The sequence below is a fragment of the Balaenoptera musculus genome, chromosome 12 (assembly GCF_009873245.2).
Source record: "Balaenoptera musculus isolate JJ_BM4_2016_0621 chromosome 12, mBalMus1.pri.v3, whole genome shotgun sequence".
Classification (NCBI taxonomy): domain Eukaryota; kingdom Metazoa; phylum Chordata; class Mammalia; order Artiodactyla; family Balaenopteridae; genus Balaenoptera; species Balaenoptera musculus.
In genome coordinates this window covers 71,487,963-71,507,548 of record NC_045796.1, presented here as the reverse complement: position 1 = coordinate 71,507,548, position 19,586 = coordinate 71,487,963, and the positions used below count along the sequence as shown (strand labels likewise).

Here is a 19,586-nt window from a genome sequence, read left to right as displayed (position 1 = left end):
ATGACAGCCTGTGTATCAGGGTCGGGTACAGAGATGGCTGAGGAGACAGTGACTCACCCCTCTGGTTGCAGAACACCTTTTGACAGCGGCTGGCCTGACTGCCCGGGGGGAAAAGGGCATCTTGGCCAGCCTACTTCATGGCTTGCAATGCCACAAGACTTCCTGCATGTGAAAGATGCTCATAACTTAAAAATTAAACCACTTTTGGTGTCAAACACTATCAAATCTCTTGTTTTACAAGTACAGGAAATAAATTTAGGTCCCAGGAGTTAAAAGTCTCTCCCAAGGTTGTGAAACCAGATTAAAAGGGAGCTGGCACCAAAACCTATTCTCTCGACAAGCAGGTCATTCAGCTTTATGAGCCCCACCCAGCTCATTAGTTGAGGAAATTGAATGGAGGGGAGTTGGGGATGGGGCATGACTCCTCTTAACCTATGGATTCCTCCACAGGAAGGGCATGTAAATCTTGTCTGATCTCTGGAAAACTGTTGGCTAAACCACTTAAAATCAGTCATTCAACATTTATTGACCACCTACTATGTGCTGGGCCAGCCCCAGAGACACAGCAGCCTCTGCCCTCATGGAACTTACTGGCTTGAAAGGGATCCTGATGCTGATCAGATTTTTTTTTTTTTTTTTTTTTATGGCTGTTTTTTTGGGTCTTCCTTTCTGTGCGAGGGCTTTCTCCAGTTGCAGCAAGTGGGGGCCACTCTTCATCGCGGTGCGCGGGCCTCTCACTGTCGCGGCCTCTCTTGTTGCAGAGCACAGGCTCCAGACGCGCAGGCTCAGCAATTGTGGCTCACGGGCCTAGCCGCTCCGCGGCATGTGGGATCCTCCCAGACCAGGGCTCGAACCCGTGTCCCCTGCATTGGCAGGCGGACTCTCAACCACTGCGCCACCAGGGAAGCCCCAGATTTTTTTTTTTAAGTATGCAAAGAAATCAATCATATTATATGTAATTACAAAGCATGCTGTGAAGGAAGAAGTCCACAATGCTGGGAGAGCAGGTATAGGAGGGCCTGACCACGTCTGGGGAATCATCAGAGAGTGTTCTGCTGAGGAACTGACGTTTGGCTAAGATCAGAAAGACGTCCAGGAGGTAACTTGGTAAATAATTATCGCTAACCTTTACTGAGCATTTACCTGAGTCAGGCTTCACGTGCTGCATTAACTTCTTTAATTCTCGAAACAACCTCTAAGGCAGGTATTGTTATTTTCTCCTTTTATAGATGAATACACTGAAGCAAAAAGATGTAAATAATTTGCCTGTGGGCCTCTGGTTCCAGGTCTTACTCTATATTCATGACTCTGGAGGCGGGTGTGGTCTAGGAATGGGAGAAACTAAGATTGCTGAAGTGCAGGGTGGAGGGTCTAGATGAAGCTGGGCCACATCATGTAGGTCTGATAGGCTATGATGTTCTCGTCAAAAATTGTAGTGTTGCTATCCAACCGAGCACAGGTCTGCTCACCCGCCATGCCGAAAAGCCAATCCTCTGACACCAGGTTGTAGTGAAGGAAAGTACAGCGTTTGTTTGCCAGGTGCCAAGCCAGGAGTCTTGTGCCCAGGAGTTCCACAGGGCCCTGCTCCGTATCAGCGGGGCAGGCACTTGCCCGGGCCTGCGCTGGGATCGCCCGCATTCCTGAAGGGCTGCTGTTCGGTTCCCTCAGACACCCTCGCTGTTCTAGGGAATGCCCAGTTACCAGCTCTAAATGTCAGCCCACAGCTCCTGGCTCCTCCAAGGCTTGCTTCCAAGATGATTTATTTGCCGAAAGGCTGGAATAGAGTTCTGGTAAACAATTTTCCCCCTGCCAAGAGGACAGGCTGTGTTTCTAAAGACAGATATGTGGCTCTGTGTGGAGAGGCGATCTGGGCCGTGAGCCTCTGTGGCTGAATAGAGTGCTGTGGGAACTCTGAAGCCCTGGATTGCTTTCTCTGCCGGTGGTTTTCTGGGGTTGCCGAGTGGACGGGAAGCAGAGAGGGCCCAGCCGTGGGGAACGCAGACTGGAGCCAAACTAGACTGGCTATTGCCTCAGCCACGTGGGAAACGTCCTCCTTGTCCCCGATTAAGTCCATCCGAGATGAACATGACACATCTTTTGTTCTAACAAACGGCATATCAAGGCCTTTCAGCATTGGAGAAAGTCCCCTGTCCTACAGGAGCTGGGGTTGGTAGCTCCTATTTGTAAAGAGCAAGCTTATCTGATGAGGCATCTGACCCCATAGTTAGATTCTGAATTTTTATGTTCTGTTTAAACTCAGATATATTCATGGAAGGCAGAAAAAATAAAGGCTAAAAAAGTCAGGCTTGCCCTTCTCTTGGGTTTCCAGGAATCTGCCAGACCCCTTTCTGAAACAGATGTAGGGCCTGTTCCTCCTGGATGAGGTGTTGTGCGCCACCTTGTGGACATAGTGGGAACTGCACGTTGCCAGGCTTCTCTGGGCTCAGAGGAGGAACCACCTTGCCTAACCGTGCCCAGCTGAGAGGGTGAGGGGGCTGCCACATCCCCGTCCCCTGAAGTAAAGGCCAGGCTCCAAGTTTGTCCAAGAAGGACCACCACAAAACGGAATGCTACTCTGCAATGCATCAGACCATCTATGACAGTCACAGCCACCATCTGCCGGCCACCCGTAAGCCTGTGCAAATGGAGATAGGACACAGCCTGCACTGGATCTCAAGTCCATGCTTTTGTAAAAATAAAATTCCAAGGCTTGCTTCTTTATCCAGAGGAAGCAAGACAATGGGAAATTAAGATTGGCCACAGCCATGAATATTTCCTGCTGGTGAAATGTTGGTATTTGCAGCACTTCTGCTCTGTGGTTACTGAGCTAAAGGGGCTGCTTTCGGCTCAGGAGCAAGGCAGGACTGGGTTTTTCATAAATCCAGGTGTACAACATAATGTCTTCAGTGAAAAGGGAAGCCCAGACACAGCTTGGGGCACAAAGGTGCAGCCCCTGGGCTTGTACCTGCTTTGGTGAGTGCCCTTTGGAAACCAGCTCTTGCAGGCTCTCTGAGAACAGCACGTCGCAGGCTGTGTTGGGTGGTGGAGAGAACATAAGCTCCGGTGCCTCACAGCCCTGCTTTTCAACCCGCCCTCCTTCACATACCAGCTGCGTGACCATGGACACATGCCTGTGACAACTGGTCTTCCGGTCTACAGTGTGGGGATAATAATAGGAGCTGCCTCGTGGGATGCCTGGAGGATTAAGTGAGATCTAGCCCGGGGCTGGCTCCTGGCTGACTCTCATAACTGGTCCAATGAGGAACCAACACAAGCTGAAGTTCCCCAGGCTCTCAGTGGACATCTAATAGGAAGCGCTGGTAGTGGGTGTGCAGAGGGAGGTAATAGAAATAGTAGTGGGTCAAGGGTATCTGTACTATAGTCTCTGACTCAGAACAGCCCAGATGAGATCCCGCTCTCGCTGGAGGTGAGACAGGAAGTACAGGGCACCCATAGGAGGGGTGCAGCTGCAGAACTGGAACGTGCCAGGTGATGAGAGCCCAGGGCTCATGCTCCGAGTGCCGGGCTCCCACCCTCTCACGGCGTGTGTCCAGGAGGCCGTGCTGGGGTGGGTCTCAGCCTCTGGCTCCCCTTTGAGATAAGTGGCTCCCAGGCTCTCGCCAGGGCTCCCCTTTGAGACAGAGCTCAGCAGAACCCGGCAGGTCTGCAGTCTGGCTGGGGCGGGCGGTGTGTGTGCCGGTCGGCCGCCCCGGTGAATGTGGCTCTTCCTCAAGGGGACACAGAACTCAGCAACCAAACCTAAGGATGGCCTTTTGTCATTCTATTTTTTATTGAGTATAGTTGATTTACAATGTTGTGTTAATTTCTTGTCATTTCTGCTGATCTTCCATGAAAGAGTCTAAGCTCTGGAGCGTGTGTCTAGGGTTTCTAGAGGTTGCCATTCCCTCATGGGGGAAAGAAATACACATTTATTGAGTATCTATTATGTGCCAGGCACTCTACAAGAGAGTTTGTTTTGTTTTGTTTTAATTTGGCTGTGCCGGGTCTTAGTTGCGGCATACGGGATCTTCAGTTGTGACATGCGAACACTTAGTTGTGGCACGTGGGATCTAGTTCCTTGACCCAGGGATCAGACCCGGGCACTCTGCATTGGGAGCACGGAGTCTTAGCCACTGGACCACCAGGGAAGTCCCAGCAAGAGAGTTTAAATGTTTAATCCTCTCAACATTGCTGTGAAATAGGAATTGTTATTTTGCCCTTTGTTTTTTCTTTTTTACTTTTATTTGCATTTTTTTTTTTTTTTTGCAGCATTTATTCCCGGGCAGTAAGTTTTTGTTTCTTCAGTTTTTTCTGGGGTATCTTTTTCTTCTGTGCAACCTCCTCTTCTGGTTTAGTAACAGTCTGTTCTTTTTCACTAAGGATCATCTCAATGTGGCAGGGAGAGCTCGTGTTGATCCGACCACAAGCTCTGTAAATCCTGCATTGCATCTTGGGGGCTTTGTTCACTTGAATGTGCTCAATGACCAGAGAATCTACATCTAAGCCCTTAAGTTCAGCATTACCCTCTGCATTTTTGAGCATGTGCAGTAACAATTCAGCACCTTTTGGGGGCCACCGACCCTGCGTCCGGCCCCACTGTTTGGCCTGGGCGCACCTACCAACTCCACCATTGAAATGACGGAATGGCACACATTGCTTTTGTAAAGTGACATCCTTCAGATACTTGGTGGCTTTTGTCCTGGGCAGTTTCAGGAGTGTCCTTAAAGTGAACACGAAGATTTGAACGGCTTGATTTGCATGATTGTATGGGGTTTTCTGGGCCCAGTGAAGAGCGGACCCTTTCTAGAGGTCACAGTGAGACACTGGACCTCAGGCGTCAGCACTGCCCACAGCCTGCCTGTGCACCCGCCATCCCCCCCGCCACTCTCACCCGGAGCACCCCTCTGCACGTCGCAGAGCCCCAACACCACCAGAGCGACAAACCGGGGACTGCGACACGTTCCCCCCACACAGAAGGACTCCGCCACCAGGGAGGACTCAGTAGCCACGAGAGTCCGCTGCCCGAGAGCTTTGAAATTGGCACTGCCAAGCCCAGGATGGCAGCAATAACCCGTTAATTTTGCCCATTTTACAGATGGGGAAACTGAAGCACAGTGAAGTGAAGTGGCTTGGTTGCTCCACCTGGCTGGTGAGATTGGAGCCGGGGTCAGGATGGAGGCGGGACAGTCTTAGCAGTGTCGCATCTTTGTATGCCACATAGCACCAGGCACGGTGCCCAGGACTTAGCAAGAGCTTAGCAACCCCTGCTGGGTTGAGAATGGAAGGATTCACGTGCCAAAAGGGCATTCGGAAACAGGGACAGATGCCCAAGCCGGGCTCTGAAAGACCAGCTGTGTAGAGCAGCAGCTGGCAAATCGTCAGTTCAGAATTCGCAGTCACCTGGCCGGCGGCCTGCAGGCTCCCGGCCGTCAGTGAACAAGGGCCTACTTGATCAACTTCGGATCTTTCATTGCAGGCACTCCACCTTCCAAAGAGGTGCCAGAGGGGCAGTACCCATTCATAGTCACGTCCGATGACGGACGGCAGGTTCCCGTGGTCCAGGCCTATGCTTTTGGCAAATACCTAGGCTATTTGAAGGTTGAGTTTGATGAAAAAGGAAATGTCGTCACTTCACATGGAAATCCCATCCTTCTCAACAGCAGCATTCTGGAAGGTACGTGAAATTCAGGGCAGTGATCCACCAATGCAAAGATTTGGTGGCTGGATTGTTTTTTCTTTTTTTTTTCCTTTTTTTTTTTGGTTAATGTTTCAGGACAATGTTTTTGAAGACCTGAGCTTCTCCCTTGAGTTTACTCTACCCTCTTCCTGGATAAGGAGATTTAAAACACACACGAATTGCAAAAGCCCCAAGCCCTCTCAGCATCAGACACTGTGTCGCTGCCTCTCGTGTCTTTTCCAGCTTCACCCTGGCGCAGGAGAGCCACTCTCGGCCCATGTCCAGAGGAGAGCTGATTGTTGGGGCAAAGGGGTTCAGGCTGGGTGAGCGGGGCTCCACCCAGCCCCACCACCAGGAGCAGTGTGCCTGGGCAAGCGGCCCAGTCTCCATGGGCTTCAGGTCATCAGATGCGTGTGTGTCTTTCTTACTTTTTGAGCTGGGAATCAAAATGAAAATACATTTCACATCATGCATTTCATACAGTGTACATGAACACCTTCCTGTGTTTCTCTCTCTCGCCTGCCCTTTCCTGCTTACCGTGATCAGACAGGGAAGGACGGGTGACCAGGGGCCCTGGAGAGCCAGAGCTCCCGACAGCCAGAGGGAGGGGCCGGGACCCTGTAGCCGGACGTCTCAGCCCTTTATACCAGCCCTTGGGCCTCTCATTGTCTCCCCACCACTAATGCCCTCCCCGGTGGGCCAGCAGACACTCATTCAGATGTGACGAGTTGATGCTGGTTTACTTGGCACGTCTTTAAGATCCAAGCTGGGTCTTACTCCCAGGAAACGGAATAGAGGTTCCTAAGGAAATTTCCCAGTCAAAATCAAAATGTACACAAATACGGTAAAGAACTGTATACTCACGCCAGGTGAGCTGAATGACGTTTGAGCCTTTCTCCACCATTTAGGCTTTAACTGCAGGCTGATTTGTTTGTTTTCTTCTAGATCCAAGCATAAAAGCAGACATTAACAAATGGCGGATAAAATTAGATAATTACTCATCCCAGGAACTGGGGAAAACAATTGTCTATCTGGATGGCACCACTCAGTCATGCCGCTTTCGAGAATGCAACATGGGCAACCTGATTTGTGATGCTGTGGTGAGTGGTCCACAGGAGAGCAGGGCCCGTGCCTAGGGAGGGAGGAAGGGAGACGGAAGGAGGGAGGGAGGATGCGAGGACGGACAACCTGATAGTTACAGAATTGAGGACTTTTAAAAATTAGTGCCCAGACAAAAGCTTGGCATGTAATCACACTGAGTACCTTGGGAAGGTGCCCGAAGCAGACCAGTGGGCCATCCCTTTATTGCTTTACAAGAACGGCAGCCTTGGACTTCTCTGGCGGTCCGGTGGTTAAGATTCCATGCTTCCGCTGCAGGGGGTGAGGGTTCGATCCCTGGTCAGGTGAGTTCTGCATGCTGCGCAGTGCAGCCAAAAAAAAAAAAACAAAAAAAAGGACAGAAGCCTTTATTTCAAGGTGCTCATCTTAGGCGTCTGAATACTGGATGTTGCTTTCCTTTTGTAAGATGGCCTGAATCCACAAACTCTGCTCCTCCCGAGAAGTAGACATAGAATAAAATGCATCTGCCTGGCCCTAACTAGGCCAGAGTGTGTTTCACTGATCTGTGTCCTCTTGGCCCCAGAGAACTCGGCCTTGTGTGAACCACCTTCACAAGCAAAGCAGTCATCACAAGAATAATAAGTCCCATGTTGGAGCAAGATCCCACACCAAAAACACCCCTCTGTCCACCCGTCTGCGGGCAGCGCCCCGGGAGGGCCGTGCCGAGCCGAGGTCTCCAGCTGAGACTCACCACGCCCAGGGGCACCCAGGAGGCCGTTCCTTTGTCTGGGCTCAGCTCGGTGCCGGGTGCCCGGTACCTGGGATGCAGCCGCACTCAATAAATGTCTGCCAAGTAAATGACGACACTCACGCTTTCCAAGGTGGGGCCAGTGCTGGCTCCTCAGTATCACACGGTCAGCGCGAGACAAGTAGCTGAAGAGAAGCCGGAGTGTGAATGTGCAGAGGCAGGTCTGGAAGGAAACACCCCAGGCTCTAGCAGGGCTTACCTAACATAGAGAGAATGAGCCCCTTCTCCCCCTAAGCGTCAGGAACACTGCAGCTGTGCTGCCCTAATAGCCGCCCTGTGGCCCTGTGTCTCCCTCACCTCCTCCACCATCATATTTTTTCAAATGAGAATGTAATTCATTTTATTTCTTGTAACTAAACATGATGTTTTGTAAAAGAAAAGGAAGAATGAAACTGACTCACCCCCGTTTCAGGGGCTCCCCCGTCTCTCTGTCTCCAAAATTGCCAACTTGGGAACTGGCTAGGGACCTAGACATGGATGCCAGGGTCCTTTGTGGCCTGAGGTCTGGAGTTGAAAGGCTTTTGGGCTCCGCCCTCAGGAGCAAATGTGGGTCCTGCCCTGGAGGAGGTCCCTGGCGGAGCAGCCCCGTGGGTCAGTCTGCACAGAAGCCCCTTCCTCCTCCTTCAAGTGCTGGCTTTGCTAAGGGCCCCTGGCCTGGCGGGTGCAGGGGTCTTAGGAGAGGGGCTCAGAGCTACTGGCTACTCAGAGTCTGACCTGGGACTGGCCACAGTATCTTAGGTTTGCTTCTCTGATGCAATTCTGATGAATTACACTTGAGAAAGCTCTGGACACACAGGAGCCAGGAGAGCAGCAGCTTTATTTGCCCGGTACAGCTAACCAAGTTCCAGGAACTGATCCTAAGGAGGAGGACCCAGAATAACGAGTGTAAATTCATGCTGCTGTTGCAGATTAACAACAACCTGAGACACCCGGATGAGATGTCCTGGAACCACGTGTCCATGTGCATTTTAAACGGAGGTGGCATCCGGTCGCCCATTGACGAGCGGAACAACGGTATGCTCCCAGCCCCCGGCCTCAGCTCGTCGTGCTCTCTGTCTGACCAGTCCCCCAAGACCCCCCCCCCCACCGTGCCAGGCCCTTCGGCCACTCGAGTCAGTGCCCCACCTGAAGGGCGCACACAGGCTTGTGTGTTCTTGGATGCATTTGCTCACAGAGGGAGCAGCTAGCCTTACTGGCACCAAGGTTTAGCTAAACTTCTGATTCACACAGCAAAACGCAAATTGTTGCTGGTGTATGCAAAATAGTGACGGCCTCCACCTTGATATCTGGAAAGGGGAGGACAAAATTGCCAATCTTGGGACTTCCCTGGCGGTCCAGTGGTTAGGACTCCGCGCTTCCCCTGCAGGGGGCACAGGTTCCATCCCTGGTCAAGGAACTAAGAGCCCACATGAGGCATGGCCAAAAAAAAAAAAAAATTGCCCATCTTAGGTGCTGGGAAGAAACAGCTGGATAAATTCCTTTAGTGCATTTACAGGTATCCAGGATTATAGCATATGGTAAAACAAACCAACCAGACAGATATTCAAGACACTGTTGTAGTCTTCCCTGATAATGCTGTCAAAAACCGTCAGCCTCAGTGGTGGAGGGCACAGCCAGAGGCCTCTTGATTCCATTCTCCCCCTAAGTGTCAGGAACACTCAGACCCAGCTGTGCTGTCCTCAGAGCCTCCCTGTGCCCCGTGCCTCCTTCCCCTGCTCCGCCAGTCCTAAAGGACACTGGTCGTGGGGTGTGCTAGCTCTCCAGCCATTTTCCTTCTCACCTCATCTGTGACTACCCTCAGGCACGATTACCTGGGAGACCCTGGCTGCTGTGCTGCCCTTTGGAGGCACCTTTGACCTGGTCCAATTAAAAGGCTCCACCCTGAAGAAGGCCTTCGAGCACAGCGTGTACCGCTATGGCCAGTCCACGGGGGAGTTCCTGCAGGTGGGCGGTAAGTCACCTTGCAAGGTGAGGTGGGCTTTCCTGCTGGTTGGCTTAGCTCCCCCCTTACCAGGACCTCCTGGTCAGGCCTGTTCGGGTTTTCGCACACCCAACACCAACGCATATAGTCTTTCAATTGCCAGACCACTGGAGTAGGTCAGGGTCAAAGCCCCAAGGCCCCGAAAATGAGCACATTTGCCAAGTCTGATTCGGACATCGGATGATCTTCTCTGCAGGAGCTGGCCCCCCAAACTCTAAGCAGGTCAGCCGCCTTGAGGTCTAGTTTCTATTAAAATCTTAGTTGCTTAAACATTCACTATTCTTCATAAAAAAAACAGAAAAAACAAAACCTTTTCTGTTCTATTGCCTGGTGATTGCCTGGAACCATACAGAAGTTCAAAGGAATGCAGTGTCCGATAAGTATTAACAAGGATGATTTCTGGGCGGGGCAGCCTGGACAAGACGTAGGAACTTGGCTCTGGTTCCAGCGGGACCTGGGGCAAGCCCTCAGCCTCTCGGAGCACGGTGAGAAAATGTGCCTGCTTATCTCATGGATTGCAGTGAAAATGGAAGGAAAACAAATGCTTCCCAAATTGTCAAGGACTTCTGAAATGCTTTCGCCAATAATTAAGTCCACAGGCCAATGAATTCAACTTTAAATTAATATGAATAATCTTGTTTGACTCTGACACCACATTCTGGCCTGTAGATAGTGGGCCGCACCTGAGGGCTGTGATTGCTTTGTGAAGTCTTCCCTCTGCAGAGCACTCCGCTGCTGGGATCGAGGGGCTGCAGAGGGTGGTGGGGTCCAGGCTGCTGCCTGTGGCGTAGCCCAGATATTCTGCGTTTTCCAGGACAGAGTGGAGGGAACACTGGGGCACTAGTGCCCCAGCACAGTGCTGGGTAGTCGTATGTTTTGTGAAAGTCACCCAAGCCCAAATTATTAACATCTCTTAGTCATCAAGATGGTACAAGGTTCTGTGCCTGTCATCTGTTCCTCATTTTCCAGAGCCACTGAACCAAGCTGCTGGACCAATTAACTCAGGATTTTAAAAAGGTCTGTTTTCTCCCTGCAGAGTCACCTCTCACCCACTCTGGGCCAGAGCCAGTTTTCCTCCCGGGGGTTCTCAGACCTCCCAGAAGGACTCAAGATTGAACCTAACCAGATAGGGTAGCTGCAATGTCACCCTCAGCTCTCTTGCTGAAATATCACTCAAGCTCAAACTAAAGGAAAACTAAGCCCAGTGCCCCAATTCCAGATTTGGCCCTTTCTTAGAAAACAGAAATTTCCCTTTGGATCCAGTGAAAACATACAGGCTCATTTCTTTTCTAGGAATTCACGTGGTGTACGATCTTTCCCGAAACCCTGGGGACAGAGTGGTCAGATTAGAGGTTCTCTGCACCCAGTGTCGCGTGCCCAGTTACGAGCCCCTCAGGATGGATGAGGTGTACAAGGTGATCCTCCCGAGCTTCCTTGCCAGCGGTGGGGATGGATTCCGGATGATAAAGGACGAAGTGTTAAAACATGACTCTGGTGAGCACAAGTGTCTCCTCCCCTCCCTAACCCAGAGGTCCCCGAGAACAGAACTGGTCCCAAGACGGGAGCTATGCATGAAGCTCAGAGGGCAAAGCCAGAAATCTAGATCCGTCCCCACATTGCCGACTACTTCCTGCTTTGTTTGTTGGGAAACAGCAGCACAGCCTGGGGGAATATTGCCCTGCCTCTCCCCAGCACACGTAACCCATCCACCCAAGCCCAGGGAAAAACATTTTTACATAAAAAGTGTTTTAAAACTCTTTTAAGTACATATAAGCAGCTATTTAAATTGTGAAATATCAATCAGTGTGGCACTTATAGAAAAACCACACTGCTAGAACTTTAGGCTGGATGTGGGAAACCATATTAAATCATCTAAATTTTCTTGAAGAAGCTTTAAGTGTAAACAGGTCAGGTAGGAGTGGATGGGATATGTCCCTTGCCCCGTTCTGCACAGTGGGTTGGAGCAAATTATAGGAACCACCACACTTGACCCTAAGTGATATTTCCAGCAGCAGTGAGGGTCATTATACCCCCTGCTCATTTTTAAAAATCCAACTGAGAACCACCTCCTATGCATAGAGTCCACTGCCAATACACTACCCCTTCCGGTTCTCCAGGGCAGAAACTAGTGTGTTTACAAGACACATGCACAGCTTCCCTGCATCTGTCTCCAGCAAGGAGCTCAGCCAGGTTCCTCTTCAGCCTTATCATAGGGGACTGCCATTTTCGCTGTGTATCCCAAGGAGGGTGAAGGACAGATCCAGGGCAAAGGAGACAGCCCTTCCTGGGAGGAAAGGCGCCAGGCACTTCCACCCATCCCATGATAGGAAATGGAAAGGCAGGCTTAAAAGGTGTCCTCTCGAGCCCTGCATGAAACAAAGAAGTTGATGACTGTGCATCACCCAAGACCAGGCTGATGGGTGTTGGAGAGAAGGACCTTACATAGAAGAAGGCTGAGGAAGCCTTGGCCCTAAGGCTTCTCAACCCTGGCTATTCATTAGAATCACTTGGGGAGCATTTTAAATTAAATACCAATGCACTGGTCCCAAATTTTAAGAGATTCTGATTTACTTGGGTGGGGCAAAAGTCTCTTCCAGTGATTCTACTGTACACCCAGGGGTGAGAACCACTGCAGAGAGAAGAGTTCTTTTTTTTAAGTATTATATTGATCATAATATATTGTTTTTATTGAGGTATAATTGACATATAACATTATATTAGTTTCAGGTGTACAACATAATGATTCAACATTTGTATACATTGCGAAATGCTCACCACAAGAAGTCTAGTTAACATGTCACCTCACATAATTACAAAAAAAAATTTTTTTTCTTGTAATAAGGATTTTTAAGATCTACTCTCGTAGCATCTTTCAGATATGCAATACAGTATTAGTAACTATATTCACTATACTGTACATTATATCCCCAGGACTTATTTTTTTTATAACTGGAAGTTTGTAATAACTTTTGACCCCTTTCACCCATTTTGCATCCTCACCCACCCCTGACTCCCCCCACCTCTGGCAACCACCAGTCCGTTCTCTGTATCTGAGCTTGCTTTTATTGTTGAATTCCACATAAATGAGATCATATGGTATTCCTCTTTCTCTGTCTGAATTACTTCACTTAGCATAATGTCCTCAAGGTCCATCCATGTTGTTAAAAATGGCAAGAGGCCATTTTTTTAATAGCTGAAGAGTATTCCATTGTGTGTGTGTGTGTGTGTGTGTGTGTGTGTGTATATATATATATATATATATATATATATATCACATCTTCTTTATCCATTCTTCCACTGATGGACACTCATTTCCTTATCTTGGCTATTGTAAATAATGCTGCAATGAACATGGCGGGGGAGGCATATATCTTATCTTTTCAAATTACTATTTTCATTTTCTTTAGATAAATACCCAGGAGCGGAATTGCTGGATCATACGGTAGTTCTATTTTTAATGTCTTGAGGAGCCTCCTACTATTTTCCATAGTGGCTGCACAAATTTACATTTCTGCACACAATGCACTAGAGTTCCTTTTCTCCACATCCTCACCAACACTTATTTATTTCTTGTCATTTTGATAACAGTCGTTCTAACAGGTGTGAGGTGATATCTCACTGTGGTTTTATTTGCATTTCCCTGATGATTAGTGATGTTGAGCATCTTTCCATGTGCTTGTTGGTCATCTGTATTTGAGTTGTATACATTCTTTATATATTTTGGATATTAACCGCCCTATTAGATATATGATTTGTAGTGTGGCATTTTTAAAATAAAAGTCTGTCAGGTCCCTAGGGGTTTGTTGCAGTTACAGGCGATTAGTATTTCTTTGTCAGTTCTCCTCTCTTTTGCAAGTGAAGACTCCATTGTCTCACCATCAGTTATGTGAAAATGATTCCTGAGCAGGCAAGCCAAAAACAACAAGCCACTTTTATGTCTCAGCTAACTGATATTGACCCAGTTCCCTAATGCCCTCGGTCCGGAGTGGTTCAGAGGCATTGATGACAAGAGCCTCTATCTTGAGTCATCTCAGAGCTTAGACGATTTATTCCCCCCAATTATCCAATATTGGACAATGGGCACATTTCACATCTGGAACATGAAAAAGCAATCAGATTCTTTGCACTTATGATCGCCATTGTTCTTGTCTTCTGTGACACTTTATCCCTGCTTATGAAAGGAATATCTTCCCTCTTATATCTAATTACAAAGGACTTTCGAGAAGTACATTAGCTTTCCCCTTCTTACTGATAATTATTTTTTCTGTAGTTAAAGTAATGTATGTATTTTTCTAGGTGACCAAGATATCAACGTGGTTTCCGGATACATCTCAAAAATGAGAGTAATTTATCCAGCAGTTGAAGGTCGGATCCAGTTTTCTGCAGGAAGTCATTGCCATGGAAGCTTTTCTCTAATACTTCTTTCAGTTTTGGCAGTGATCATTGTTTTATACCAATAGCCAAAAATTCTCCTTGCCATTAATGGAACTGTATTTTTTTCTCAAGTGAGATTCAAGTCTACCTTTTAGGAACTGGCTTTGTGATGGTGCAGACCATCCTTGCAGTCTCCTAGAAGCTGAGCTTAGAAGGGCTGTAAATGAAGACTCTGGCATCATCACTCAGGATCAGCAACTTAATGAACACACAGGAAAAGAAATGAAAATGGGCCCTATGAGGAGAAAGCCAACCATCTTTAGTTGACATATGCAAATTTTAATAACACTTTATAAACAATTTTAAACCATACACATCATTTTTCTCCTTTATATCCATTCTAATCCACCAAACAACTTATGTTTACATAGAACTTTATCATTTACAAGGGAGTTTTAAGCACATTATCTTATTTGATGCCCATAACTTTCGTTGGTGGGCAAGACAGGTATTGTTTTTCCCATTTGACAGATGAGGAAACTAAAGCTCAGAAAGCACTGACATGTTTAAGGCCATACAGCTAAAAGTGACAGATCCCAGACCTGCACCTGGGCCTTCTGCCCTCAGTCCCACACTCTTTCAATTATATCCAGTTAGTTACTGTTCAGGAAGATACTTAATGGTCTCCTCTCTTTTTAACTATCATCAGTCAGTAGCCCCAGACTCATGTAGAACAAGTCTCTGCTTTATTTCTGGTCTCTGTTTTTTTTTTTTTCCTTTTTAGCGCGTGTTGCTATAGGGTGTTTAACGGACTAAACACAGGGTGGCGTTCTCTCCCGCACCACCGTGTGCCTTTGAGGAGCTGGGAGAAGAGGTGCAGCAGATAATGGGAAAGGCCAGGAGCTGCAGAACGCAGTCAAGGGGCAGGGAGAAAGGGAAGGAAAGACCAGGACGCCCAGGACCAACAACATTATAGAAGAGAAAGAGCTAAAAGGCCGTTTACACTTGTTAAATACGTATTTGCTAATGAGTAGTAGCACAGTGCCTGACACATAGCATTAGCTACTAATAATTTTATGAGATTCTATCAGTTCTCCCTCTGCTTCTTTCCTTCTTCTTCCTAATGGGAAGGTGTCATGAGAAGAGAACCTTCTTAGAGAAGGTGTAGCTCTAAACCTGCACCTGTCTCTCCCGAGCAAGATAACAGCACTGATTCTAGTCTCACACACACACACTCCACCCCCTTTCCCCACTTATGGGAAATCCAGAGCGGAGCCAAGGTTGATTTTTTTAAGTGGTATACCTAAATCTAAAGTCAGCTCTGCCTCCAAATCTGAACAGTCATTCTCAGTCATTCTCAGGCACAGATATGAGAACTCCTGCCTGAGAGTGTGCCCCTCTGAGTGGGTGCTCAGGAAATACCCAGACCGACGAAATAAATGATTTATGCACAAAGAACAAATACTTGCTTAAGGGGGTGGTGGGACCACGTGAGCCTGCTCGTTACCATAGAAATGATTCAGTGAGAAGTGGGAGCCCTCACCTTACACAAAGAGTCAGTGAACAGCAGCTAAAGGATTGAAGAGTGAGGATGTTTCTTGATGTTTACAAATATTAGGTATTCTTGATACAAAACATACTTTTAAATTTCATAACCTCTTCATAAATGTTGCAGTAAAATAATGCCCTAGCTTCTATGCATATACAGACTGGCCATAAGTAAACAAATGTCGATAGACTAAGAGGAAAATGTCAGTAAGGCTGCATTTGGGGTATATTTGCTTATGCTTGGCCAGTAAAATACGGTAAATCCTATTGGAGCACAAATTTTTAAAAAACATTTTGTAAGTTTTCTAAGTATGTGTACATGTATTATTCAGTGGTTTAAGAAATGACCTAAAAACACTTTGCAATTGTAGGTTCCAAACAATAAAATTGAAGATACACTCCTTGTCTCCGGTAGTTACTTCTTCTCTCAAGCAAACACCTATAACCCAAGACAATATGACCGATGGAAAACTCTTTGCCAGTTCATCACTGGTATCACTTCCCTTGATTATAAGCCCCTTGCCATCTAATAACCCTCCCTATCCCCCTTCTTACCTCCAAAACAAGAAAAATACATGCAGTTTTTAGGTAGGAAAGAACAGTAAATAAAGGATATTTTAAGTAAGACTACTAAATTTTATGGCTTTTACGTACAGAATTTAAGACCAGTAGTGGTTTCCTAAAAATAAAAATGTTCAAGTCATACAGTGTTAGGGATTTTAATTAATTTATCTGAACTGGTTGTACATCAAGAATTTTCCTCAATTAATGCCGATGATAGAGCAGACCAGCTGGTACACCGTGATCAGACACATTAAATGCAGTTGGTGGCAGAGCTGCCCTCAGCAGTTTTCAGCAGAGTAAGCGCCCTCAGAGAGTATGTAGCCCTGTGGATACATGACTAGGCTTGCCTAAATTAGTAACGGTCTCTGATTTAGTTTCCTGGGGCTGCTGTAACCAAGTACCACAAACTGGGTGGCTGTTAAACAACAGAAATTCATCATCTCACTGTCTGGAGGCTAAAAGTCTAAGATCAATTTGGCAAGGTTGGTTCCTTCTGAGGGTTGGGAGGGAGAATCTGTTCCAGGCGTCTTCCCAGCTCTGGTTAGCCTCAGACATTCCTTGCCTTATAGATGGTATTCTCCCCATGCTTTTACATCCTTTTCCCTCTGTACATGTCTGTCACTGGGTCCAAATTTCCCCTTATACTGTATAAAGACATAGTCATACTGGATCAGGCCCACTCTAATGACTTCATTTTAATCATGTGCAAAAACCCTATTTCTAAATAAGCTCACATTCACGGGCACACGGGATTGGGACTAAAGTCCTGCCACAAGACCTCAGCATCTTTTCAGGGGACACAATTCAACCCATAACCGTCCCCTGGATGATCTACGTAATCAGCCAGGGCAGCCCTGAGGCAACCTTACAAATGAAGGGTTACAATTAATGTTATTTTTGTGCTGGTAAAATAGGACACATTTTAGAAGTTGATTTGACTCAACCCAAGCAAATCAAAAGGAACGAGTTTTCCTAACTAATGCAGTCAAAAGCAGGAGCTTTAAACTTTTATAGCAAGCTGGGAGATCTCCAATCTCTAGTAAGGCGTACTGAGCCCTCTAAGAACCTGAATGAAATACTTTATGAAAATATTCGGTTAACAATTCGGCCCTCTAAGAACCTGAATGAAATGCTTTTTGAAAATATTCGGTTAACAAGTAAGCTAGTTAGGGTATGAAGACAATTTAACTCTGACCTATGACATGGATACTGGCGTATTAAAAGCAACAACGGAGGGAATTCCCTCGCAGTCCAGCAGTTAAAAGACTCGGGCTTTAACTGCCGTGGACCCGGGTTCGATCCCTGGTCACGGAACTAAAATCCCAAAAGCCATGTGTTGCAGCCAAAATAAATTAATAAATAAAACTGAAAAACTTCAAAAATAATAATAAAATAAAAGCAACACTGGAAATTACAGACTCATTATTCACTGGGATTTTTGGTTGCAAAAACAAAAAGTCTATCAGCAGAGACATACCAGAAGAATATTAGCTAGTCCCCAGAATCATCCAGAAGCGTGGAGAGCCAGGCCTAGAAATGGAGAGCAAGCAAGGAAAGTGAGGCATGGCTAAAATCCTGCCACGGGAAGAGCCCTCATACACCGGCCTGGTGCTGCTGGGTTCACCTCCACCACAGCTACACCCGCCAGGGCCACTGGCTGTCCTGGTGCCTCCACTCAGATGGGAGCAAATATCAAGCTGAGCCTGGTTCAGGCCCAAGCTGTCTTTCATAAAGATAAAAGAAGGCTGAGTGAGGACTCAACTCCAGCCTTTTGGCTTCCTTCAATGCCCCTTCCCCCAATTACCTTGGAATTCCTCCAAATAAAAATGTTCCAGTTTCGGACAATCAAAAGTGAGAAATGGCCCCTATGAGTACTCTGAGAATCTCCTAGTACAACAAATATATATGAAATGATGTTAAAAATAAAAACGCTACCTTCTGAGTATGTCTTGAAAACTATGTTGAGTTCTTAACTTCCTCTCCAACAATGTACATTCACATGTATGATATCCAGATTTTTATGAAAGCCAAAATCACTCTAAAAGTAAACAACACTAAACTTTTTCTGGTACTTTAATCATTAAATAATAAGCATATTAGTAATGAAATCAGTCCCTAAGATATATTATTATTTTTTATAAAGAAAAAATAAATATGGCTAATCAAATTTCTAATTGAGCTTGAGTTTTTAATTTGATGTTGACTTTTTTTCAGATCTATACTCTACAGATGAAGTAAGGAAATCCATACACTTAAAAAATAAACAAGTCTTATCTTTCTGGTGAAATCACAATGTATTGACTTTATATGTTAACATTTATATAGCATTCCTAAAAATTTCACTAATTTATCATGTTGTGAAACTGATTTTGTGATAACTCTTGTGTCATAACTAAGAAATGCTTACAGCATCATTCCTGCTCATCTACCACACAGGTGTATTATTATCCTGCTCAAGTTTTCTTCACGTAGCCTTGCCTTATTCCTTACTGAGTTATCTTATCTTTGGGTAAAAGTGGAAAGAAAAGATGTGACTATAAAACAAGAGACCCCAGACACTACTGTAGAACAAGTCATGATGAACAAACTAGTAACGTAACCTCAGTCATAACTGTTCTCTAGAATAACACCACAGATAAGGAGGCTGTTGGCTCCTTGACTATCTGATCACTGCTTCATCTACCCCTCCCTAACCCATTCAAGAAAGCCCACAATGCAAGTGAATGGGAGTAGCATTACAGGGCTAATGAGGAAGCCAATACAATTCACATTTAAAATATAAATAGAAAAAATAAATCACACAGTGACTTAAGTACTTTAAATATTATTCACTGTAATAAATTACTAGTCATCCCCTTCAAATCTAGATCAAGAGACACCAGTGGGCTCAATCCCAGAGCTGAGACAACTGCTAATCTCCACTAGATACCAGCCACAGCTTAATGCCAGAGGTCCCTTAACAGAGGGAGGAGAGTGTACAACTATTAGAAATATTAATAGACTGTAAAAATTAACACAAGTCCACGTCATTTACAAAAGATCATTAATCTATTTATTATAAGACCACATGAACATCTTTAAACTTTTCATCAATATAGAAAATTGAGGGAATTCCCTGGTGGTCCAGTGGTTAGGTCTCAGCACTCTCACTGCCGGGGCCCGGGTTCGATCCCTGGTCGGGGAACTAAGATCCTGCAAGCTGCACGGTGTGGCCAAAAAAAAAGAAAACTGAAAGAGTGAGCACTTGGTGCAGTTCAACAGAACGCAGTGCTTCAGCAGGGCTATTCTCCCTCCCTCTGGCGCTCAGCTCACCGGCCCTCCTCAACCTAAGTGTATCTGTCAGTGTCCACACAGCTGTATCTCTTATATACTTAACGTCCTTTAATTATTCAATACTTTGGCCGCATTCAGTATAACTTTTCTTGTTTTTGTGGCTATTTGGGGAAAAAAAATCAGTATCAGTCTTCGTGCTCCCTTATAACTTCTCAGCAGTTAGACCTCTATAGCAGCCCCTTTCCTCTTCTCTCCAACACCTCTCTCTGCTTCCTCCTTCTCTTGAAATGCCTTTTATCTGA

At 46.4% G+C, this 19,586-nt stretch overlaps 1 protein-coding gene across 2 annotated transcripts in view; it reads left to right on the top strand.

Annotated features, from left to right (window-relative positions):
• Nucleotides 1-19,169, top strand: part of NT5E (5'-nucleotidase ecto) — a 52,548-nt gene extending 33,379 nt beyond the window's left edge. Inside the window, exons 4-9 of one of the 2 annotated variants that reach the window (XM_036870998.1) lie at nt 5,477-5,674; nt 6,623-6,777; nt 8,453-8,558; nt 9,346-9,495; nt 10,819-11,019; nt 13,822-14,264. In XM_036870998.1, coding sequence (XP_036726893.1) covers nt 5,477-5,674; nt 6,623-6,777; nt 8,453-8,558; nt 9,346-9,495; nt 10,819-11,019; nt 13,822-13,985 — 974 coding nt within the window. In that variant the 3' untranslated portion in view covers nt 13,986-14,264. Of the gene's footprint in view, nt 1-5,476; nt 5,675-6,622; nt 6,778-8,452; nt 8,559-9,345; nt 9,496-10,818; nt 11,020-13,821 lie in introns of both variants that reach the window. The other variant, XM_036870999.1, reaches the window with a different exon arrangement.
• Nucleotides 19,170-19,586: the final 417 nt, after the last annotated feature.